Genomic DNA, 21941 nt, shown 5'->3' with positions numbered 1-21941 from the left:
AGTTCATGAAGAAGAGAGGAAAGGGGTACATATACCCTCTCTTGACATTTATTGCATATCTTAAGCAGCAAAAATCTCGAGCTTGAAAATATCTTATCATTGAGTCAAAGCGGCAAACTATTTCTGCTCATAATACATTTGCCAGGGGTGATTCTGGCGGAACCCCAGCATATCTTTAATCTTCTGGTTGCATATGGGGGCATCTCGAGGCCCCATTTCTCGCGTGAAAGGCGTTTTAGGAGACACTTTTGCCAGAAACTCAGTAGTCGATGTGGTATAGTTTGTAATTTCGTCATTGACAGTATTGAAAATTTGGAAGCCGAGGCCATTTTTCTGAACCGCCAGATCGCAGATCTGCCCCAGGTCTCGCGTGTCGATATAAGACCAGCCGTGACTCGCCCAGGAAGCTGGGTCCTTCACGTAACTATCAAACATGGCTTCTGTATATTCCTCTGGAGAGACGATCCTGCCAATTCGCAATACATAGATATCGTTTCCGAATCGACGAGCAAACCCACGAGCAACGCGCTCGCCGCACACTTTGGTGATCGCGTATGTATCCATCGGGTTGGCGTCGACCTCTTCATCTACTGGGAATGATGGATAGTCCACATCACCTTCTGCATAGCTCACACCGTAAACAGTAATCGAACTAGCGATGATAATCTTCTTAATATTCAACTTTGAAGCCGCTTCAATCACATTGTAGGTTGAAAGAGCATTTGCTCGAAACGTTTCACTATCCGGTGCAAGCATATTACGAGAATAACCCGCAAGATGAATGACTGCATCCGGGATCAAGCCAAGAGGTTCGCGGAATGGCTCTGTCAGATGGAAATGGGAGGTGAAGGCGCTGTATACCTGGCCACTGTCGGCCAGGTCGACTCGCATTGTATGAACGCGGTCACCAAGCTTGCCCGAAAGAGGAACAAGATCGAGGTTGAGTACATCATGTCCTTTGTCTAGCAGGTAGGCAATTACATGCTGTCCCGCCTTGCCAGAACCCCCAGTAACAATGATTCGCTTGCCCATTTATAGTAAGAGAATCGAGTATTTTCCGATGAGTTTTTTCTCCAAAAAAAAAAAAATTGAGAGGATTCAGATGTCACAGCAATAACACAGGATGTACTTGGTCAGGACGATGTGAAGTGTGTTGCTAATATCAATAAGATGACAGGGTGTTCATGTTGCTATGTAATATAAATGTGCGGGGAGAGCCCGGAACATGACCTGCCGGCTGGAAGACCGGATTCCGGCGGGTAGTGCCTTTAGCCGTCTCTACTACGAAAGAGAAAATCTAGAATAGCAGTCAAAAGCTCATTGCCCGTCCAGCTTACTCAAATAATTCTTGTAGCGAGAATCAAGATAGCGTTTGACACCATGGAGTATCAATTGAGTAGATATGCGTATCTACATTTGAAAGTTCGAAGCATGGGCTATGACGCTGCGTCTGAAATTCGGATTGGGACTTCCCGAGAGGCAAAAAACTTCGGCAGTCATTTTTGGAACCGGAGTCCACAATTAAGTTTCATTGGTACAAGCTCCACAAAATTACCCCAGAGACCTAGCATCACCAATGGGAACGTCACATCCCGAAAAGTGAGTAATCTTGAAGGGCTGGTTGGACCCTCTCGTGACAGCGAAATAAAAGGAAGCCCCAGCCCCAGGGTCCAGGGTGGAATGAAATCATAGAGAACCAAAGACCTCACGCAAGGAGTTTCTTGGCCACCATGTCCTGTGCGAAGAAATGTGATGGCTGCTCATGCAGTCCCAGCAATTCACAACCAGTCCAGATAGAAGACTGCATCAGCGAGCTACAGGCGCTTCGACGACGAAACCAAGAGCTCGAAACAAGGCTCGGCCTCAGTGCAGACAATGGAGCTTCTTCCAAGATCACCAAAAAGCCTGGTCGCACGCTTCGGTCCTCAGCATGGTTCGACTGCCGCAGCGATCCTGGCATGACCGCCATCTACATGGAGCGCTATTTCAATTTTGGCATCACTCGTGAGGAGCTGATGTCAGGAAAGCCGATGATTGGAATTGCTCAAACTGGATCTGATATTGCGCCTTGCAATCGTCACCACATAGAATTGGCGAAGCGAGTCCGAGAGGGCATTCGCACGGCCGGGGGTATTGCAATCGAGTTCCCGACTCACCCTATCCAAGAGACATCTCGACGCCCTACTGCTACGTTAGACCGGAATCTTGCCTATCTCAGTCTCGTGGAGATTTTAAATGGTTACTTTCTCGACGGTGTTGTCCTCTTGACAGGATGCGACAAGACCACGCCGGCTTGTCTTATGGCCGCAGCTACAGTGGTACGTCATCAGTGGAACTTTGCGCCTTTAGGTATTGCTTTTTGCTAATCATCTCCAAGAACATTCCTGCTATTTGTATGAATGTCGGCCCTATGCTGAATGGCTGGGCTAAAGGGAAACTAGTCGGATCTGGTGGTGTCCTGTGGCAGGGACGGGAAATGTATGCCACAGGCGAAATTGACGAAGATCAGTTTATGGAGTTCATCTCCCAAAGGTGAGTAATGAATTCACCCAGAAACAACATTTAGTATTAATAGCTAATCTCATAACAGTACCCACTCTGTGGGACACTGTAATACCATGGGCACTGCATCCACGATGAATGCACTTGCAGAGGCTCTAGGAATGGCACTTCCTGGATCAGCAGCCATTCCTGCCGCATACCGTCACCGAGCTCAATGTGCATATGAGACTGGTAAACGGATTGTGGAAATGGTCGATATAGATCTCAAACCAAGCGACTTGCTGACCCGCAAGGCATTTGAGAATGCGATCGTGGCGAATGGAGCTATCGGCGGCAGCACTAATGCACCTATTCACCTCAACGCTATTGCTCAGCACATCGGCGTTGATCTTTCCATGGACGATTGGGATACCATTGGCTCTAAGATCCCGCTTTTGTTAAATATGCAGCCGTCAGGGGAGTACCTCGGAGAAGAATACTTCCGTGCGGGAGGCCTTCCATCGATCATGGCCGAACTTCTCGGCGCAGGCAAGATCCATGGGGATGCGCTGACCTGCAATGGGCGGACGGTTGCCGAGAATGTTCGCGGCAAGCATTCTTGGGATCGACGTGTCATTCGTCCCTTTAACGACCCCTTAATGAAGGATGCGGGCTTCGTGCATCTGAAAGGGACTTTGTTCGATTCTGCGATCATGAAGACCTGCGTTATCTCACCTGCGTTCCGGCAGCGCTATCTCTCAAACCCGGAGGACCCAGAGGCGTTTGAGGGATCCGTGGTGGTTTTCGACGGCCCCGAAGACTACCATAGTCGATTGGAGCAAATGCCTGAGATCGATGATAAAACTATCTTGATTATGCGCGGAGTTGGCCCCTTGGGCTATCCGGGCGCAGCAGAAGTTGTGAACATGCACCCTCCGGGCCGACTGCTCAAACAGGGTGTTGATGCACTCTTCTGTATTGGCGATGGGCGACAGTCTGGAACCTCAGGCTCTCCCTCGATCTTGAACGCCAGTCCTGAGGCCGCAGCCGGAGGAAATCTAGCTATCTTGCGAAACGGCGACAAACTCCGTATTGATCTACCCAAGCGACGTGTCGATATCCTCCTCAGTGATGAGGAGATTGCACAGCGTCGAGAAGTTCTGTTGTCTCAAGAATACCCATTGGTCCCCAGTCAAACGCCATGGCAGGAGATCTTCCGCCAAGAAACCGATCAATTATCCAACGGCATGGTCCTCAAGAAGGCTGTGAAGTATCAACGTTTGGCACAAAAGTATGGTGCCCCAAGACATAACCATTAATGATTTCAGGAGACTCTACCAAGAGCTATACTCTTGTTATTAATAGTACATAATTCAATGTCAATAATTCTGCAAAATTAGTGCCCTCTCTCCTATCATCTCATATACGTCGACTAGAGATTGTGTGACAAGTATCAGCTTTCAAAGAAATCTCGGTCTATCTACTGTGGGTACGGATTTCGAGCTGTTGTTCAAGATCATGGTCAAAAGAAGCGAGCAGCTCGTGCAAATTACCCGATATCCGCTTCGCAATGGATTATACAGAGATTCCAGTGGCATAAGCATAAAATTTAATCGAACTGGGGGCTGATAAGAAACATAATTTCGGTGCTTCGGTCCCTAGAATGTCGCGAGCGTTGTAACGAACCGGCAATGGATCCTAATACAGTAAATGGGATCCTGGTCTGTTGGTACCATCATGAGCCAGGTACCCACTTCAAATCCATTCGGTGCTTCTGATTGGTGGATCTGTGCTCGTATATTTTAGCTCCTGTAGATCGTCCGCCTCATTTGGTCGGAAACAGGCAGGATGCTTCGTGATGTGATTGGAGCTCCCGCTGATCATGATCATGTACAATGCCCGCACCTGCACCTCAAGGCTGATGATTCTGCAAATAATCTATAGCTGTTAGTTGGTTACATGGAGATATACGAGCCGCTTACCAAGCGGGTGGCCTATTGGACGAATACATAAACTTCGCCTGTGTCCCCTTCGTATACCTCTACAACCTCATCTTCACCATCGGAAAACGAACTATCCAGCCAAATCAACCATGGCAACATCAAAGAAAAATATCGTCATACTTGGCGGCTCCTTCGGCGGCATTTCCACTGCCCATTATCTTCTCAAGCATGCCATTCCCAAACTCGCAAGCCCAGAAACCTACCACGTCGTTCTTGTCAGCGCGTCCCCGGAGGCGATCTGTCGCCCAGCCTGCCCGCGTGCAATGCTTTCAGACAAGTTTTTTAACCAGGAGAAGCTTTTCGTTTCGATCCCTGGTCTCTTTGAACAGTATTCAGCAGAAAATTTCCACTTCGAGCATGCAACTGTGATCAATATAGACCACGAAAATCGAGTTTTGCAAGTCAAATTCGCCGAAGCAGAGCAAGAAAAGTCCATTGATTTTCATGCGCTGGTCATCGCGACCGGAGCGTCAACAGTATCGCCATTGTTTGGGTTGAATAAGGATGCAGCCAGTCTGCGAGCGGCTTGGGCTTTGTTTCGAGAGGCACTTCCTACAGCCAAGCGCATTGTCATCGCAGGAGGCGGGCCAACGGGGGTTGAGACCGCTGGCGAGTTGGGCGAGTATCTGAACGGTCGCGCTTGGTGGTTCAGCTCGAAATTGGACAGCCCCAAAGTGCAGATTACGCTTGTCACATCTGGCGATCGCATTTTACCGCATCTCCGCCCAAGTCTCGCCCAGAAAGCAGAGGGGCTCCTTGCTCGAGTTGGAGTGACGGTGATCAAGGGTACAAAGGTGGTTTCGGTAGAACCAGCGAATGCCGGCACGGCAGACTCTCTCGTGACAAAAGCAACAGTGACGCTGGCGGATGATAAGACAATTGAGGCAGATATCTACATTCCGGCTGTGGGAACAATGCCCAACACGGGCTTCGTTTCGAAGACTCTGCTCGCATCAGATGGGCGAATAGAAAACAACTCCTCCACGCTACGTGTCGACTCTGCAGGCCCGCGGATTTACGCAATTGGCGACGCAGCATCATACGCCCGCCCAGCTGTGCACACCACTTTGAATGCCATGCCTGTCCTTTGCGCTAATCTCAAGCGCGATTTACTGCTCGCAGCCGGAACTAGCGAAGCCGCTGCCGGAGAAGACCGCGCATTCAAGGAAGACACACGCGAGACGCAGCTAGTTCCCATTGGTACGAGTAAAGGCGTGGGTGCCGCGATGGGATTTGCAATTCCCAGTTTCTTGGTCTGGCTGATCAAAGGCCGGGATTACTGGCTATGGACGACAGGGGATATTTGGAGTGGGAAACAGTGGGCCAAGGAGTCATAAGCGGTTTATGATGGGAAAGGCTGTATCAGGGAGTCAGATGGTGCATTTTGGGTATATTCTTTTCTTGATATTATGTTTTGGTTGGTGGGCTGGGATAGGTTGTGGGCTGAATTGAGGCTCCTGGTCGAGGGGAAGCGGGTATGCAATCATCAACATCAGCATCGACTGACGTGTTAGTGCCTAGAGAATATGTCTGCAGTCAGATAAATATGATCATAGGGTCAAAAAAAGCCGGTTCGATCGAAAACACTATGATCACATCGTCAAGATAAGAAAGAAAAGAAAGTAAATGAAAGACCTCGAACGCCGCGCTGGTTGCAGAATTGTGCGTGGTCCGCAGTTATACAATTTGAAAAACTGCAAGACAGACAGAACGCGAGAAGAAAATAACAGTCTGTCTCATCAGTCGTGACATTAGTTTATCCTAGTAGAGGAAGCTCTGCAAGAGAACCCAGATACTTCTCTGCTGCAGATCATCCATGCTGTCGCAGGGTGCTCAAGATCGCAGCAGGTCTCAACCAACCGTTCAAATTGGCAGAGACCCAGGCATTAGCCAAGAAATACTAGCTTATCTTAGCATCAGATTCAAAGAAACTTTCGAAAAGTATGCTCACCCTCCCATCCCCACTCCCCCATAACATTAACCCAATGCAACCGGCTTCGCACCGTTCTTTCAAACTCAATATTCTCCAGTGAGGAGAGCGCAGAACCCCTTCTCGTTGACCCGCCCTTGGATGTAGATGCTCCATTTCTTTGTTGGACAGACCTCTCGATACGCTCACCCGAATTGACACGACTATGTAGCGGCGTAGAGCTTCTGTCCCCCGTGCAGATGCCGACATTGGCCTTCGCTTTCTTATCGCTAGAAAATGATCCAGGTCGTCGGGCATTCATCATTTCTTGCTCTAGTTCTTCAGCTCTGAGTTTATCCCGTCGGGACCATACCTCACGGATGACATCCAGACAGCGATCAACGCCTCCAAGCATCAGCCGAGACTGGACGACAGACCAGCGCTCCAGGACCCATTCTCGATCATCCTCTGCGTCGACCTCGGCTCCAGCAGCGAGTAAGGGGAACATTTGGATGATAGTCGTGCGCGATGAGGGTGGAACGGTAGCCAAAAGAATCAGCACGCGTTTCGCCAACTCTTCTGCCGGCTCCGAAGGGAGCTCTGGAACTGCCTGATGCAGATAGAGCAACGTTGCCCAGCGGTAGGCATGAGCCATCTGAATGCTGTGCTGTACCTCTGAAGTCGGATCTTCTGGTGGCTCAAACCAGCGCGGCGGTTCCCATTGCTCTATGAGAGCCTTCAGCTCCATGGCTTGGGAGACGATGGAAACTGAGTTGGTCGACGTCTTCCGAACACGCTGAACCAGCCTTGCAACCTTTCCAATCAAAGGGAAGAGTGTGGAAGCACATCCCATTAATGGATCGATATCGTGCACGGCATCATCGGGAAGTTGAAAGATCGAAGGATCGAGATCTTGTGGGCCTGACTCGTCCAACGACGTCAGGCGCGCAATAACATCCATATATGTCCATGTATTGTAGAGAAACCGAATACGATCTAACTCCTCTGTTTGGAGGCCACCTTCGAGACCTGCATTGAGAACCTGCAACATCAAGGCCTTCGCACCCCGCAGGTGCTGGATACATGTGCGGGTGTTTTGGTCCCATGTATCGGCGAAGGCCAGAGCCAGGCTGGTGGCCAGCGCGGTGTCGGCACGCATACTTTGAATTTGCTGTCGTAGGCATGTGATACTCTGCCGCATGTGTCTTACACCTTGTACTCGTACCGAAGGATTTTCCTTTGCCGAATGAAAAGCCGACAGGGCAAAGATAGCATGGTACAGGGCAGGCGTACTTTTCGCAAGCGGCCATATCAAGGTTCGCCAGGGATTCTCCGTCACCCCATCTTTGATAGACAGGATACCACAAGTTAGCTTGTCAAATCGCATCGCCAGCATCTCCTGACTCTCGGGTGCTAGAGTAGGCTGGTTGGGGAAACGGGATAGATCGAAGGGGCCGGCATCCTGTCCCAGGAAGCTCAAGCTCCATGGTCCTTCACCGGGGTCAGATTGCCGAATGATCTCTTCGATATCCGAGTTGTCATCTTCGAGCAGCCGAGAGAAACTGAGCTCGGCGGTTCCCGGTGCTGGTTGAAACTCGTGCGGGCCAAAGACCATTGAAGCAGCGCCATCTATGTCTCGGTCCATGAAGTCATCTGCGAACGGTACGGGATTTTGAAAGGGTTCTAGGAAAGATAGAAAATTCAGAGGATCAAAGTCCACTGGCATTGAGAAAGCACTGATCGGCATGGGTTCCTCGCCGGTGGAAGATTCCTCCTGAAGCACAGCCAAGTCATCCAGAGAATGGGTCTCTGTGGACAGGAAACTCTTGACACTTTTAGGGGAGCTATGAAGCGATGATGCCGGGGGAGAGGTGTGAAAAGAATTGGACTGCACTCGCACCGGTGAGGTGGATTGCTCGGTGGTTGGGGGTGTCGGGAAGTTTTCCGGATTGACGACGGCAACGAGAGGCTGCAAGGTTGCATCAGCTGGAAGAATGCCGATGTTAGTTCGAAGCTGTTCTGGGTAGTTCACTAGATATGGCTGTTTGTTCCTTCTATTGGTCGCGTGGTGCATGATACCTTTCTTACCCTTTGTGGCGGTGGGCCGACCGACGGCCAGGTTCGTTTCCTCGAAGGGCCGCCATTTGAAGTCTTTTTTATATCCCCCACAGGTGACCTTTCGCCGCTGGCACTGGTGGCAGCAGGGCTTGGTTTCGTCGCACTTTAACCGCTTAGCCTTGCAGGTGATGCAACCTAGGCATCGCGGAGGAGAGATCGGGTCAGCGTTCTGCGCCAGACAGCATCAGGCCCACCCGCGTGGAGTGGGCCCTCTCGGTATAGTGTTCAGGTGGTGTAGGCTGTGTTTCCCGTTTCACCAGGTTCACTGTAGAAGATAATGGACACCTGAAAATGTTTCCATTAGAGGACAATATATCGTACCATTACGAGACTTGGTCTGCTTGGGTTTCTGGGTAGCCGAGGCGATCTGCTTCACCTTCTTCGGGGGCGAAGTAGACTTTCCCCGCGCGGCCGGGCGCGGATCGGGCGAGTCTAGGATCGTGGACGGAGATGGGATTTTGATCTTTTCCATGCCAAGGCGATATTCACGAACCGCAGGATGCGGGAGGTTGAGATGGATGACAACGAGTATATGAACCCAGGCGGGAGGGGGAAGACGGTGAAAAAAGAAGATAAGCCGGAGTGGCGTAGCGAATGACACGAAGGAGATAGGGAATAGCCAGCAAACCTTCAGGCGGGGAGGACATTCCGGAATGATAAGGCACATCTGCGGGGGTTTGGCGCCGATCTTGGAGAAGCCTCTGAGGGGTTACGCTCGGCATTGAAATCTGGTCTGCCATCCGTTCGCCGAGCACTGCGGTCGAGAGAGCCGACAAGGTCCATCGCGGAGCAGGAGGCCACGAACCTGGAACTCTATGAGAGGGAGCGAAGGGTTGCACGACGTAGAGATGAAAGGTGTAGGTTGGTTTTGGCGAGATCGTCGAGGGGCTCCGTCAGGGAACCCGGCATGGCAGATGCGGGGAAGTTCCGAACACGCGCATCGGGCGATCCACGGGCCCCTGGATCTTCTGCGGTCATATAGAGATTGAACAGTGGGGATAGCGCGACCAAAGTTTCGAGTCTGTGAAAACGCCTGTCGCAATTTCAGCTGTATTCTCTGGCCTGGCGTGGGGAGTGCTGTCTGGAAATTGACAGACCGGGCTTTGCTTATCGAGGATCTGGGTTGATCGTGGATCCCCTCGCCCTGTCCCCCAATCAACACAATCTGACAGCTTCTCCTACTATCTGCACCGTCGATAGAACTGGAACCGCGTGAGGGGAAACGGCTTACCTAACTCTCATCAGGGCCAGATTGACCGTCCATATCGATGGGCCCCCATTGGACGAGACCCTTTCTACTGTACAACACACCCACCACTGTGCATGGCGTTGTATGGCGCACGGAATTGACAGCCCCATCCAAGCATCGGAGAGTCAGTGAAAGATGATGACATGATCGGCATCCAGAACGGCAGAAGGATCAGCCAGAAAAATGCCATCGAAGGGTAACCTTGGTCTTATCCAGTTCCCTGCAGGCTTGTGGGGGCGGCATACCACTGCCAATATCATCGTCGCGAAAGGCTCGCCACTTTCCATGGTCTTCCCGGGTGTCTATGGGTGCAGATGGCCTTCTTCATTCTATTGACTATGTTATATCAGTGGTTTTCCACAGGGAGTTTGCTTGATTAGCCCTCCTCCAACTCTCGTGTCAGAGATTCCCAAATGCTGCTGGACTAGATATGGGTAATCCAGTAAAGCAGGTTGGATTTGTTGATGATAACTACGTACCAACATAAAAACTTCAAAATGATTTGCTTTAATAGGCCAACAAGCAGGAAAGCAGGCCCCATGCATGCGTTGTGTATTCATGCCGCATTCCTGTCCCACCCAGCAGGTTCTTGTAGGTCTTTCTACCACTAGAATAATACAGGTCGCTCTTTCTAGGCCAATCTCAGGCTAACTTTATTTGTAAGTTCCAGAATTGTGCGAAAAAAAAAAAAAAAAAAAAACTTGAATCGATAGATGAAATAACAATAATAGTTGGTGGATGGAGACCCTCCACCAGCAATCAATACTGCATTCTTGTTTATCACATTGTTTAGTGGTGCTCGAAGTATATATTTCTGTCCAGACCCACTTTCGAACGACGGGTCCTATTTTCAGTGTACGCTTTCGCCAGTCTTTGCAGTAGCAACCACAACGTACCTTAAATTAAATAGTATTCCGAAACTATTCGAACCCTGCCTCGAAACACCCCAAGTTCAAAGTCGTCGGGGTGTCCTTCACACTCGACAGCCTCCGCTCTTCGCTACTTCCCTGTCTTCCCGCTATAGCCGTTTTAGCCGTTTACCTGGGGAGCTTAGTCAGGTAGCGGTTATCGGAGGCGCGGGGGCGCAAGTTGAACCCCAGACGGACGGCCCGAGGTTGACCAGCGCGGTGATAAACACCCCCATCTTTTAGAACCTCGCACTCTCTTCCCTGCATTCTGCTTCTTTTCGAACCCAATTTCCTCGGGACTCGGAGTCCATCATGTTTCGATCATTTCCACGACGACTTCCTCGCCAGCTTCCCCTCGCCAGCACCCCGAAACGCCTCGCCCTGCGCTCGTTCACATGCGGCTATCCTCGGATGTCATTACCGCCCGCCCCTTCGCCGCCAGTGTCCTCCGCACTGCCCGCCGATGCATACCAGCTGTTGTCGACAGCAGAGAAGGCTGGCTTGGCAGAGGATGCGCTCTTTGAGCAACAAGTGCGCGATGTTGAGGCCTGGTGGAATTCCTCCCGTTACGAGGGCATTAAGCGACCTTATTCGGCCGAAGATGTTGTGAGCAAGCGTGGCTCGGTGCAGCAGACATATCCTAGCTCGTTGATGGCGCGGAAACTATTCAATTTGTTGAACGAGCGAGCTGCGGCTGGAGAGCCAGTTCATACTAGTATGTTGGACAGCCGCAAGGATGCCCCCGTCCACTGTACTTGCGCTAACATGGATCGCGCGAATAGTGGGTGCCATTGACCCTGTCCAGATGACCCAACAGGCTCCTAATCAGGAGATTTTGTACATCTCGGGTTGGGCTTGCTCGTCTTTATTGACAACAACCAACGAGGTCTCGCCGGATTTTGGAGACTATCCCTACAATACGGTCCCGAACCAGGTCCAGCGCCTGTTTAAAGCACAGCAGATGCACGATCGGAAACAGTGGGATGCACGACGCAAGCTAACGCCAGAGCAACGGAAGGAGACACCGTATGTCGACTACATGCGACCGATTGTTGCGGATGGAGATACAGGGTGTGTAACCGGATTTCTATAACGGATTGAATTTCCAGGACTGATTAGGATTTTTTTTTTTTCTAAACAGACATGGTGGCTTATCTGCGGTTCTGAAGCTAGCCAAGCTCTTCGCAGAGAACGGTGCAGCAGCAGTGCACTTTGAGGACCAACTGCATGGTGGGAAAAAGTGCGGCCACTTGGCAGGCAAGGTCCTAGTGCCCATGGGTGAGCACATCAACCGTCTGGTGGCTGCTCGCTTCCAGTGGGACATGATGGGGTGTGAGAACTTGGTGATCGCCCGTACAGACTCGGAGAGTGGAAAGCTTATCAGTAGCGCTATTGATGTGCGTGATCATGAGTTCATCCTTGGTGTCGCCGAAGACTTGGAGCCACTTGCCGAGACCCTGCAGGCGATGGAGCGCGAGGGTGCGTCGCCAGCCGAGATTGATGCTTTCGAAGTTAAATGGGTCAAGGACCACAAACTTATGACCTTTGACGAAGGTTTGTGATATCAAGTCAGCGTTGACCGCTCTTTCGGACTGACAGTTTTCCAGCTGTTGATGCCCACCTTGAGGCTGAGGGAGCCTCGCAATCTGCTCGGGAGGCCTACAAGGAGCATGTTCAGAAGAACCCTGATCTGTCCATCTCGCGTCGTCGGGCTCTAGCCAGTGATTATAGCAAGTCCCCTGTCATCTGGTCTTGTGACAGTCCGCGCACTCGTGAAGGATTCTACCATTACCGCGCCGGCTTCCCGGCCGCAACTAAGCGTGCCAAGGAATTTGCTCCTTATGCGGATCTCCTTTGGGTCGAGACTGGCGACCCCAATGTTGAAAAGGCTGCTGATCTAGCCAGCAAGGTGCGCACAGCCTATCCGGGCAAGAAGTTGGTCTACAACCTTAGCCCGTCATTCAACTGGATGGGACAGGGCTTCGATGAGGCCTCCCTGAAATCTTTTATCTGGGATATCGCTAAGCACGGGTGAGTGATTCATTTTTCTCTTTATTTCTGAATACGTGACTGACATAATTAGCTTTGTTCTGCAACTGATCTCCCTGGCTGGTCTCCATACTAACGCCACCATCACAACCGAACTTTCTCGCGCTTTCAAGGATGAGGGTATGCTTGCCTATGTGCGCCTTGTCCAAGCTCGTGAGAAGGAGATGGGCGTTGAGGTTCTCACTCACCAAAAATGGAGTGGCGCTCCTTATATCGATGGTATCTTGGGTGCTATTCAAAGCGGAAGCAGCAGTAGCAAGAGTATGGGCGAGGGAAATACGGAAAAGGGTAAGTTGGTTCCTTTTCAAACATACTGGGTCAATTTACTCACAAGAGATTTCAGGATTCTAAAACATGGTCATAACCCATGCACCTAATGATTTGCGTTTTACGAGTCTGCGAAAATGAGCAATTGTTGAACTTACTATCCCCTCTTTCGGAGTGCACTTAGATCATAAAATCTGAATCGTATAGCCAATTTCTCGGGCTTTGTGGCATTGAACTGAATATCCTAAATTCACCACGGTCTTTGGAAAATTTGGTATTGAATTACTGATCCGAAGAAAATCCACGAATACCTACACCCAACAAATATTAAACCAATTCACACGAAAAAAGAGTAGCAACTATACAGCTACGGATTTGTCCGAGAGTTCCTTCATGTTAACCGGAATGTCCTTGAACCTCATAAACCACGAGTTGATGACATTCCATTCATGGTGCTGAGCTGGGAGGGTGATCTAGAACAAATATGAGAAAAGGGGATTTTCATATCGGGAAGATAGACTGACATCGAATGTGCCGAAAAGAGTAGCAACCAATTTTTATGATTCCAGCTGGGACAGCGGACAAAATGATAGCTAGAAGTTTAAGTTGGGCCAGGGAACAAATCGGTGCGGAAAGATAGCGGATACCTCGTTTTCCTCTTTTCGACATATAGAGTAAACGTGCCAAGTGGCTGGGGAGTCCCCGTTACTTTCTTGGTACAGGAACAAGCCTATCATATCTTCCGACTCTCCAATTCTTGCACTTGAATTTCGTATCAAGAAGGGCTCTCTTTTCCATGAATTTGCCGAGTTGAATCGTCAATGTCTACCGTCGAGGGACATTCGCTGTCTCGCCGCTCGTTGATCTTTATTGCAACTTCTTTATTAATCCCACATGCTTCATCTTTTCAACGACTTCATTCCAACTTGCGTGGAGCAATCTTCACTCAACTGCTTGGTAGTAGATGGGTGAACGCTTTTGAAAAACTATGTCTTCAGTATGGCTGACCTAGCGAGCCAAACTCAAAGCCCGGCCATTCTGGCTGTTTCCTGGATTTTGGTTATTCTTCCTAATCTCATTCGGTAAAGTCCGATCGATTCTCCCAACCATTCCAAAATGTGGTCGAATTTTCGCCTTGCTATTCCATACCTATCAGATAATAGTGAGAATTAACAGAGAGAATATGTGGGACTTCATCATATTAGTTAGGCGCCAATCACAGGCTACATGATTTATCCTTATCGGAGTTCTCTTCCAAGTCTTTCTCCTGGTCAAGCTCCACAGTTCATGCATTAAATACTAACTAATCCCCACTCGGGACATTCGTAGAGTCTTGTGCAAAATCGTTAAAGTAGATCAACTATTGCCTTTAAATGGGCTTCATGTCTGTAACAGTGCTTTTCTGAACCAGCGGCTATCTATTTTACCAAGGGCTAAGTAACTTCGACACGGATAGTTATGAAAATAGTAAAGATTAGATATTCTCAGAGGTCAACGTTAACTATGTGCCTTTTCCCATGTTGTAATCCCGATAGTGTTCCATAGGTGATTCGATTGTGGTCCCAGCAACGTAGAACATGGCCCATTTCTCTCCCAGCTCCGGTTGGGCCCAACAGATTGTGGGTCTCCGAGAATCAAATTTGTAAGCCCAGAAAAGATTTCATTAACTAGTTAGTTACCGCCAAGAGATCTTCAAATGTGAATTTCCTTCCCATCTTGTCCAGCTTGCCCGGGTCAAATTAGACCAAAAAAAAGACATTGTCTGATAATGGCAAAAGTTGTAGCGGTATACATATAACAGGCAAGATGGCCGAGTTGGTCCAAGGCGTCAGGTTAAGGTCATACCTTAGCATAATTTCCTGATCTCGATTTCGGGGCGTGGGTTCGAATCCCACTCTTGTCATTTTTGATAATATTTGTATGGCATTTCAATGCCTTCTTTTTTTGCTTATCTTTTATAAGTTTTCACGGGAATCCACTTCGTATGTCTGTCTACCTTTGATGAGCAATACTTATTTATGTCGAGAACTTGATGAATTATTACAATACTCTAGGTAATGGGGGCCAGAGGAGACTTCTCCAACTATGCAAAATAGCCCTTTACCTTAAAGCCTCAAAATACGATCGGACCTTGATGTTTAAAATTCCCGTAAAGATCCAATGATTTTTACTGACAAGAGGCGCTTAGCAAGTTCCTCTATTGAATAATATTGCGAATAACAAACATCCTTGAAACTCTCCATCAGTAATAGCCAGCTAACTCTGTTCGTGCATGCTTTGTCCCCACCCGTCACGCCTAAGTCGATTGTATACCCAGCAACACACCAAGTCTGAAATCTTGGAAACATTGCTACGGCTTCTGCGAGCGCGGAATGTTTAAGGCGGATGCGAGCCCCTGTTATCTTGGCGGTCAAATTCGTGTTTTTCTACTGGCTCTCAGGTCCAGATACCCAACGGCGCCAACTGCTTTACCAAACATGTTGAGTAATAAATAGAATTGAAAATCCCGCCTTTCCTAAAACATACGGTATTCTCGGCATTTAATAGACTTGACGATTCCTGAGCCCAACCACAAGTCCGAACCAACAATTCTGATACATTTCGTGTCCCCCAATATGCGCGCGCTAGGTATGGGGTTGGTAGCGCTTCTTAATATAAAGCCCTACACTCATATTCCAGCCAAAGTGTCACCTAATCTTTCCCTACTCCCTCTGCCTGCAGATTGCTTCTGCCCGCAGCCATGCTTTCCTCGATACCTCAGCGGTATCTCCTTTTTCTACTCTTCGTCGCAACCTCAATCGCAACGAACCCTGGAGGAAACTGCACAGTATTTAATTGGGATCAAGGAAATCCAGTGCTATCTTACGATTCAGCCTTCCGATTTAGCAGCGCCCAAGTCTGTGCCAAGAGTACAAATGAGCTGGGTAGTTGCGCCATCAGTGGGAGTGGCCAGGTCAACTTCACGGCCACTTGTAATGTTACAGCTCTGAATAACCCAAACTTTTCCCAGTTGGTACAGGAAACAATCGATGCAGCAAACGCGACCATGCCTGCCCCCTCTTTCAACCAAACAGTCACCTCTTGGGTTGAGCAGACTCGAATTATCGATGCCGGAACAGCAGCGTATATGAACTTTACTGCCATCCATTTTTGTTATTACGGGACTCTCGCCAACTGTACGGGCAACTTATATGAGGGTACTGCTGTACAGTTCTGCGCGCCCGTGTGGGAAGAGAAGACCAGAGTAGTTTCTGGGCTGTGGACGGTGGTAGAGGTTTCCGAAAACGATCTTTGGAAATACCCCGATCCATTTGCTAAGGCGAAGACAACGACCACAGAGACAGATGCTGCTAGTTATATTTCAGCTCTGAGCCTGCAGCTACCTATGGCTAGTATCGTTGGAGCTGTGATCTTCAGCATGGTGTTCTAAAGATCGAGTACTTACATTATAGATGGCGTTATGTGTATATGTGGTGTTTTGATTTCCTTTCCCCCTTCATAAGCATCAAGGATACTCAAGAATATAATATTCTATTTGCGCCTCCTCCACATTTTCGTTGCTCCACCCTAGTTCCAGCATGATGTTCTCAATCCTTCTCACTTCTTTTGGTCGTTTCTGTGCCACATACCTCTTACCCTTCCATTCGAATGTTTGGATGCTGGCTTCTCTTAATATGATCCTGGCAAGAGGAGCTGAGTCTTTCTTTGCGTCGAGGAAAAAGGCCGAACCCATAGAATGAAGATCCACAGTGGCTCCATGTTTCAACAGGACCAAAGCAGACTTGGAGTCTTTCCGCTTCAGCGCCACTTGCAAAGGAGTCCTCGGCGACCCTGGGTATCTCATATTTGGATCTAAGCCATGTTGAAGAAGCATATTAAGGACCTCTGGTCTCTGAGTAGGAGGGCAATCCTGTAGAGCTGCAATTAATCCCCCCTTCGGAAACGGGCTTGTCCACATCTCTGCGTCGTTTCCTAGGCGAAGAAGAAAGTACCTCACCGAATCAACGGAGCCAGATACGATGCCTTGCATCAGCATTTCATGGAGCAGCACAGTCTGGTTAAAATCGCTCCCACATTCCTCTTCAAGAAACTCAATCACATCAATTCTTCCAATTCGAGCTGCACTTCTAAAAGCAGGCCCCGCATACTCGGGGATCCCCTTTCCCGTATCTCTGAGGTATTGAATCCATACTTTCAGTCCCTCTATATTACCACTTCTAGCGGCCACGGATATCACGTTGGTATAGCTGTATGAACCACGCAAGTAGGGAAGCTCATATATCAACTTGGACTCATTCGCAATGATCACTCGGGTGATATCACCGGATCCCTTTTTTATTGCAATGTCGATTGGAACCAGACATAAGCAATCACTTCTTATGTCTAATCTGACGCCTTGATCGATAAGGGCTTGTAATTCGGTACAGTTCCCTCGGGTAATGGCACTGGTCATGAGGGCAACCTGGAGGGTTTTCTCAATAGATTCACGGGCCCTGGAATATTCCGGGTGGCCGAAGTCATCAGATTTTCTGTGACCACAGAGCCAGGCGTCGATCAATTTGTCGATCAATAATTCATCATCCTCTGGCGTGAGTCTCTCGTTTGGCAGATCCAGTATTCTGTGAACAGTCAATGACCACTGACTGGAATGAAGTTCTACCATGTAGCGGAGGGACTTTCGAGGATCCGCCTTAATCAACGCTATGATCTCATCCGCGAAAAAGGCTAGAATAGCTTGTTTAGCCAGGTTTGTAGGGATGAACGGTCTGAAGTTCAGCTTACTATTGACAAGCCTTGCCGACATCAGATCTCGTATGGGCAGAATACGTCCTGCATCCTGAATAATCCGGCGTAAGATTTCCGTGGGGACTCGCATTTTGGCTGTACTAGCTGGCAGCTCTTGGGCATGAAACGGATGGCGCGCCTCTTACGGCCTTTTGTTGTTTTAAGCCTAAATAGCTAGAATTTCCAATAGATGCTCTGCGATACCGATACTTCTTTGAATATCACTACAGCCTACATTAGCTCCAGTGGTCAGCTTCAACGAAAGATGACTCGAAACGCGGGTAGTTAATTGGGGGCCAAATTTTAGCGCCTTCACGGGAAGCTCTAACCCTTATCGACCAGTTATGTAACCGTACCCTTTGCATGGGAAAGAACACCATACACAGAGTTTGCCAGCAGTGAAATTTACCTTTTGGTTTTGAATTCTATAGGCCGACTCCCGGGGGCTCTAGATATGAATGTGAAGTCAGATTTCCATGGTTTTTAGACGCAGTTGATCGGCGGGGCAATGAATCGATAAAGTACGAATCAAAAATACGCGGGAAATGGTCATCTAGAAATATATAACTATCGCATACACTACACGTATGAAAAACAGCCGGCTCATACTTACAATATGCTCAAACGGTAAATCTAGGGAATATCTTCAATTCAGCTCAAGGTATTGACTGAAATTTAGAGAGCATCAGAGGTCATCAAAAGGAGGAAGGGCCAAAATTTAGGTGACAAAACTCAACCCAATTTTCGTGAGTGCCAAATGCTCCGAAACCTCATGCCAATTAAAGTACAAACCCAGGGTCTTAATTCCGAGGCTGCCTGCTCGTTCTGTGATTAGTCAGGACACACGAGGAACTTGAAGCGCGATAAAACTAGGACTTATGCACTGAGAATGGCAAGTACACAAGAAAATGTAGGGCTGAATTTGATTTCTGCATACAGGGAAGTACAATCAGCGCGGTATTCATTCGATACGTACGAGCTGAGTCCTCATTCTGACGGATAAACAACGCTGGTAAAGGCCGGCGGTATTAGTGCGCCAGTGATCGGCCTTCTGTGCTGCAAACAGGTGGGTACAGTACGCTCAAGTCCGGGGTAAAGCGCGGATTACGCTAGGAAGCGCTTGTGTACAGAACGCGGGAACACCGACAGCGTCCGAGTGTATACTTCCCGCAGACTGAAATACCACGAAATGGGAGGGGGAGAGTAAATAGAAAAACAGCGTATCACGACCGCAGAAGCTTCATTGTAAGACGAGCAGAAAGACTACATACGGAGAGCAAGGATCACGTAAAATACCCCTTCCACCCCAAAAGCAGATAATACAAACCCGAGTAGAAATTCTAGCGATACTCGGGTTCTTGGCCCATATCCAGAAAAAAAATCGTACAAGAGATACAAGTGAAGGAAAAAGGGACTTGACCATGGCTGGAAGAGGGTGTCCTCATCCCTGTGTGGACAAGGGCTAGTTCGCTCTCCTGTCAGCAACCAGAAATACGTATTCATCGGCATAGATAGCAGGGATCATAAGAAAACTGCGCCACAGTAACATAAACTGAAGAAAAAAAACACCATTTTCCCATCACCAAAACAGAAAAGAGCAGGAACAAGAAGGCAAATGGGCATCGCTTAAGAACGGCAAATAGGAGGCAGGCATCCACAATGGCTTAGTTGACACGGAACGCGTCGAAGATGACTAGAACGTCTTGTTAGGTAAATGATCATAGTGATACGTTGGCAGAGAGAGATGCATACCTTCTTGGCCGCGCCGGCATCCGCTACCAATCCACATCAGGGTGTTCAAGAACGTATACCGCTCGTCCCCAGTCTCCATGGACAGGTTGATGCGGTATTTATAACTGCTGGGGTTAACGCCGTCAGCCATGGCAGAGTCGTTCACTTTCTCCAAAACATCCTTGGCTCCAGTCAGCCAACCTTCGGCTTTCACAATGATAAAGGCTGGAGGCTCGTCGGCAGTTTGAAGCATATAGCTGGCGCGCAGGTTGGTAGTCGAATCCTTGGTCACAATTTGAGTGTCTTGACCACCGGGCTAATGTTTGATTTGACTGTCAGAACAATTGTCCTCCTTCAGATATTGAAGCCCATGACAACTTACCAGAACAATGCCCTTGCCCCAGCGACCTGCCCACTGACCACCCACGAAAGAAACCCATTCTCGGTTGCCCCAGATACTATGACCGACAGCTACCTTGGGGTTCATCTTGATGCTCATGCGGAAGTCCAGCTCAAGGGTCGGAGCGGGAATCTGCAGAGATCGCGCAACATCGCCCTCGGGGAAGGTGTGCAGCAAGTTGTTGGCCGGAATTGAATCCTTCATAACGCTCAGATAGGTCGGGCATTCGAGTAGATGCTGGCGCTGACGACTGGTATTTTTGGCGCGGACTTGCTGGCAGTAGATGCACTGGACAGACAGACACTAATGGTTGGTTTGACACGTTAGCATGTGGACCACTCGAGGTCAAACATCTTCGGTATTTGGTATTGGCTTCGTACCTTGTCTTCCTCCTTCGCACGGAACTCGACAAAAGCCGCATGCACGTCGTCCAGCGGCGGCGCGGGAAGATTGGAAGTGCTGCTCTTCGCCTTAGGCTTGGGAGTTGGACGCGACGGCGCGGCGGATGGCGGCGCAGATCCGGGAGCACCGGTAGGTGGACCGGGGGTCGCCATGGGAGGGCGATTCTGCAGGCTCTGCAGCGGGGTTTGCATTGGAGTCGCATGAGGGTTGACACCGTTGGCCATCAAGGCACCGTTCGGGGTCGGGATAGCAGTTGGGCCACCTGGTCCTGGAGTGGCAGTTGGGCCACTGGGCGTGCCGGGGTAGCCATTGCCAGGACCCATACCATTCGGAGTCGGGTTCGGCTGGGCAGGTTGAGGCGCGTTAGGATGGCCACGTAGGCCCGGGCATTCAAGAAGATGTTGCTTCTGTCGTGAGGTATTCTTTGCACGGATCTGTTGGCAGTAAATACACTGCACTGAGAGACACTAGATGCAGCATGCCCGAAACGGGGTCGTGTATGTTAGTGACCGTGGATGGGTGGTGTGGGTTTGAAATATTACGAAAATACGCAGTCACGCACCTTGTCATCTTCCTTGGCGCGGAACTCGACAAACGCCGCGTGCACCTCCTGGTCAACAGTACGACCCATGACGGGCAGATCAGAGGTGATCAAAGACCTCGAAGACCCGAAAGCCGATATATCTGACGCGTGAGACGCGATGATGAATGTAAAGGGGTGATGGGGTTTTGGGGTGTTGAGAAGCGGGAGTGGGGGGGGGGGGGGGGAAGGTTTTGGTTTTCGGTGTTTGGGAAGAAGAAGGAGGAAGAAATGGAAAGACGAAGACAGGAAGACGAGATTACGAGGGGGGGTTTGCGCGTACGACGGTAACGCGCCCTGCGTAACTTGGAGTCCGGGTGGTACAGGTACTGGCGTACCTTACCTAAGACGGGTGCCTGAGGGTAACTGTACGCAGTACAGTTACGAACTCCGTAAAGTACCGATACGTCTTTCGCGACCGTCTCTAGACTGTTTTCCCCCCACGCTGCCTATTGCTTTGCTTCTTTTTGTTCAAAGATTTACCAATTGTCAAATCGGAAGGGCTCTAATTTCATCCGGGGATGCAGTTTGGAATTTGAAGCCTGTCGATCTACCGACCAGGACACTGTTCAGGCCTCTTCGGGGTCACCGGAAACACCCTGACACATGGACCTGGACCAATTGAGAGAATGACGCGGAACAGCAGCCCACAAAGAACGAACTGCTCCATTATGGACAGCTAGAGAAGAAGAGGAAGAGGCGGAAGAAGAAGAAAAGGGGGGGCACCCATTACATCCTAATTATTCCAAGTTTCAATGTGCAGAATTTGCTCAGAACCAACGATGCCCATTACTGCCTATGTCTCTGTCTGAGATGCCAAGGGTTCATTTCCGACCGGGCGCGCTCGGCTAGAGGCTCTGGGCACACAAGAGAGTTCGAGTGGGTGGTTTGAATTGGCAGGGAGAAAATCGAATGGCAGTTACAAGACCGCCGACACGAGCATTGTCGCAACTGAATCCAAGCAGGAACTTGGGATAGACCAGTGTAGGCCCAAAGACGGCCTATAGATCGGTATATCGCGAATGGAATGTCGGTATTGTTACTCCCTTTACCTGGGTA

The 21941-nt window shown here is 49.5% G+C and overlaps 8 protein-coding genes across 8 annotated transcripts; 4 read left to right on the top strand and 4 right to left on the bottom strand.

Annotated features, from left to right (window-relative positions):
• Positions 1 to 117: 117 nt before the first annotated feature.
• N7462_000997 (NAD-dependent epimerase/dehydratase family protein) lies at positions 118 to 1032 on the bottom strand (the record flags this gene model as incomplete). The annotated part of the gene is made up of 1 exon (XM_057072723.1): positions 118 to 1032. One exon carries the CDS (start codon positions 1030 to 1032, stop codon positions 118 to 120), a length of 915 nt encoding a protein of 304 aa, XP_056939253.1.
• A 544-nt stretch (positions 1033 to 1576) lies between these two features.
• Positions 1577 to 3800, top strand: N7462_000996 (IlvD/Edd family dehydratase; the record flags this gene model as incomplete). Its single annotated transcript, XM_057072722.1, has 4 exons — positions 1577 to 1599; positions 1769 to 2318; positions 2378 to 2532; positions 2591 to 3800. 4 exons carry the CDS (start codon positions 1577 to 1579, stop codon positions 3798 to 3800), a joined length of 1938 nt encoding a protein of 645 aa, XP_056939252.1.
• Positions 3801 to 4573: 773 nt separating this feature from the next.
• N7462_000995 (NAD(P)/FAD-dependent oxidoreductase) lies at positions 4574 to 5821 on the top strand (the record flags this gene model as incomplete). The annotated part of the gene is made up of 1 exon (XM_057072721.1): positions 4574 to 5821. The coding sequence occupies one exon, from the start codon at positions 4574 to 4576 to the stop codon at positions 5819 to 5821; it is 1248 nt and encodes a 415-aa protein (XP_056939251.1).
• Positions 5822 to 6406: 585 nt separating this feature from the next.
• N7462_000994 (Zn(II)2Cys6 transcription factor) lies at positions 6407 to 8983 on the bottom strand (the record flags this gene model as incomplete). The annotated part of the gene is made up of 2 exons (XM_057072720.1): positions 6407 to 8646; positions 8833 to 8983. 2 exons carry the CDS (start codon positions 8981 to 8983, stop codon positions 6407 to 6409), a joined length of 2391 nt encoding a protein of 796 aa, XP_056939250.1.
• Positions 8984 to 10980: 1997 nt separating this feature from the next.
• Positions 10981 to 13068, top strand: N7462_000993 (methylisocitrate lyase ICL2; the record flags this gene model as incomplete). The annotated part of the gene is made up of 6 exons (XM_057072719.1): positions 10981 to 11383; positions 11451 to 11739; positions 11810 to 12222; positions 12276 to 12699; positions 12752 to 13005; positions 13061 to 13068. The coding sequence occupies 6 exons, from the start codon at positions 10981 to 10983 to the stop codon at positions 13066 to 13068; spliced, it is 1791 nt and encodes a 596-aa protein (XP_056939249.1).
• Positions 13069 to 15724: 2656 nt separating this feature from the next.
• N7462_000992 (uncharacterized protein) lies at positions 15725 to 16414 on the top strand (the record flags this gene model as incomplete). Its single annotated transcript, XM_057072718.1, has 1 exon — positions 15725 to 16414. One exon carries the CDS (start codon positions 15725 to 15727, stop codon positions 16412 to 16414), a length of 690 nt encoding a protein of 229 aa, XP_056939248.1.
• Positions 16415 to 16489: 75 nt separating this feature from the next.
• N7462_000991 (uncharacterized protein) lies at positions 16490 to 17860 on the bottom strand (the record flags this gene model as incomplete). The annotated part of the gene is made up of 1 exon (XM_057072717.1): positions 16490 to 17860. One exon carries the CDS (start codon positions 17858 to 17860, stop codon positions 16490 to 16492), a length of 1371 nt encoding a protein of 456 aa, XP_056939247.1.
• Positions 17861 to 19433: 1573 nt separating this feature from the next.
• N7462_000990 (DUF3237 domain-containing protein) lies at positions 19434 to 20933 on the bottom strand (the record flags this gene model as incomplete). Its single annotated transcript, XM_057072716.1, has 5 exons — positions 19434 to 19462; positions 19522 to 19816; positions 19883 to 20203; positions 20281 to 20754; positions 20865 to 20933. The coding sequence occupies 5 exons, from the start codon at positions 20931 to 20933 to the stop codon at positions 19434 to 19436; spliced, it is 1188 nt and encodes a 395-aa protein (XP_056939246.1).
• Positions 20934 to 21941: the final 1008 nt, after the last annotated feature.

The sequence above is a fragment of the Penicillium macrosclerotiorum genome (assembly GCF_028827735.1).
Source record: "Penicillium macrosclerotiorum strain IBT 26536 chromosome Unknown utg000001l_segment0_segment0, whole genome shotgun sequence".
NCBI lineage: Eukaryota > Fungi > Ascomycota > Eurotiomycetes > Eurotiales > Aspergillaceae > Penicillium > Penicillium macrosclerotiorum.
The sequence above is the reverse complement of the archived record's forward strand: the minus strand, read 5'-3'. Positions and strand labels throughout refer to the sequence as shown.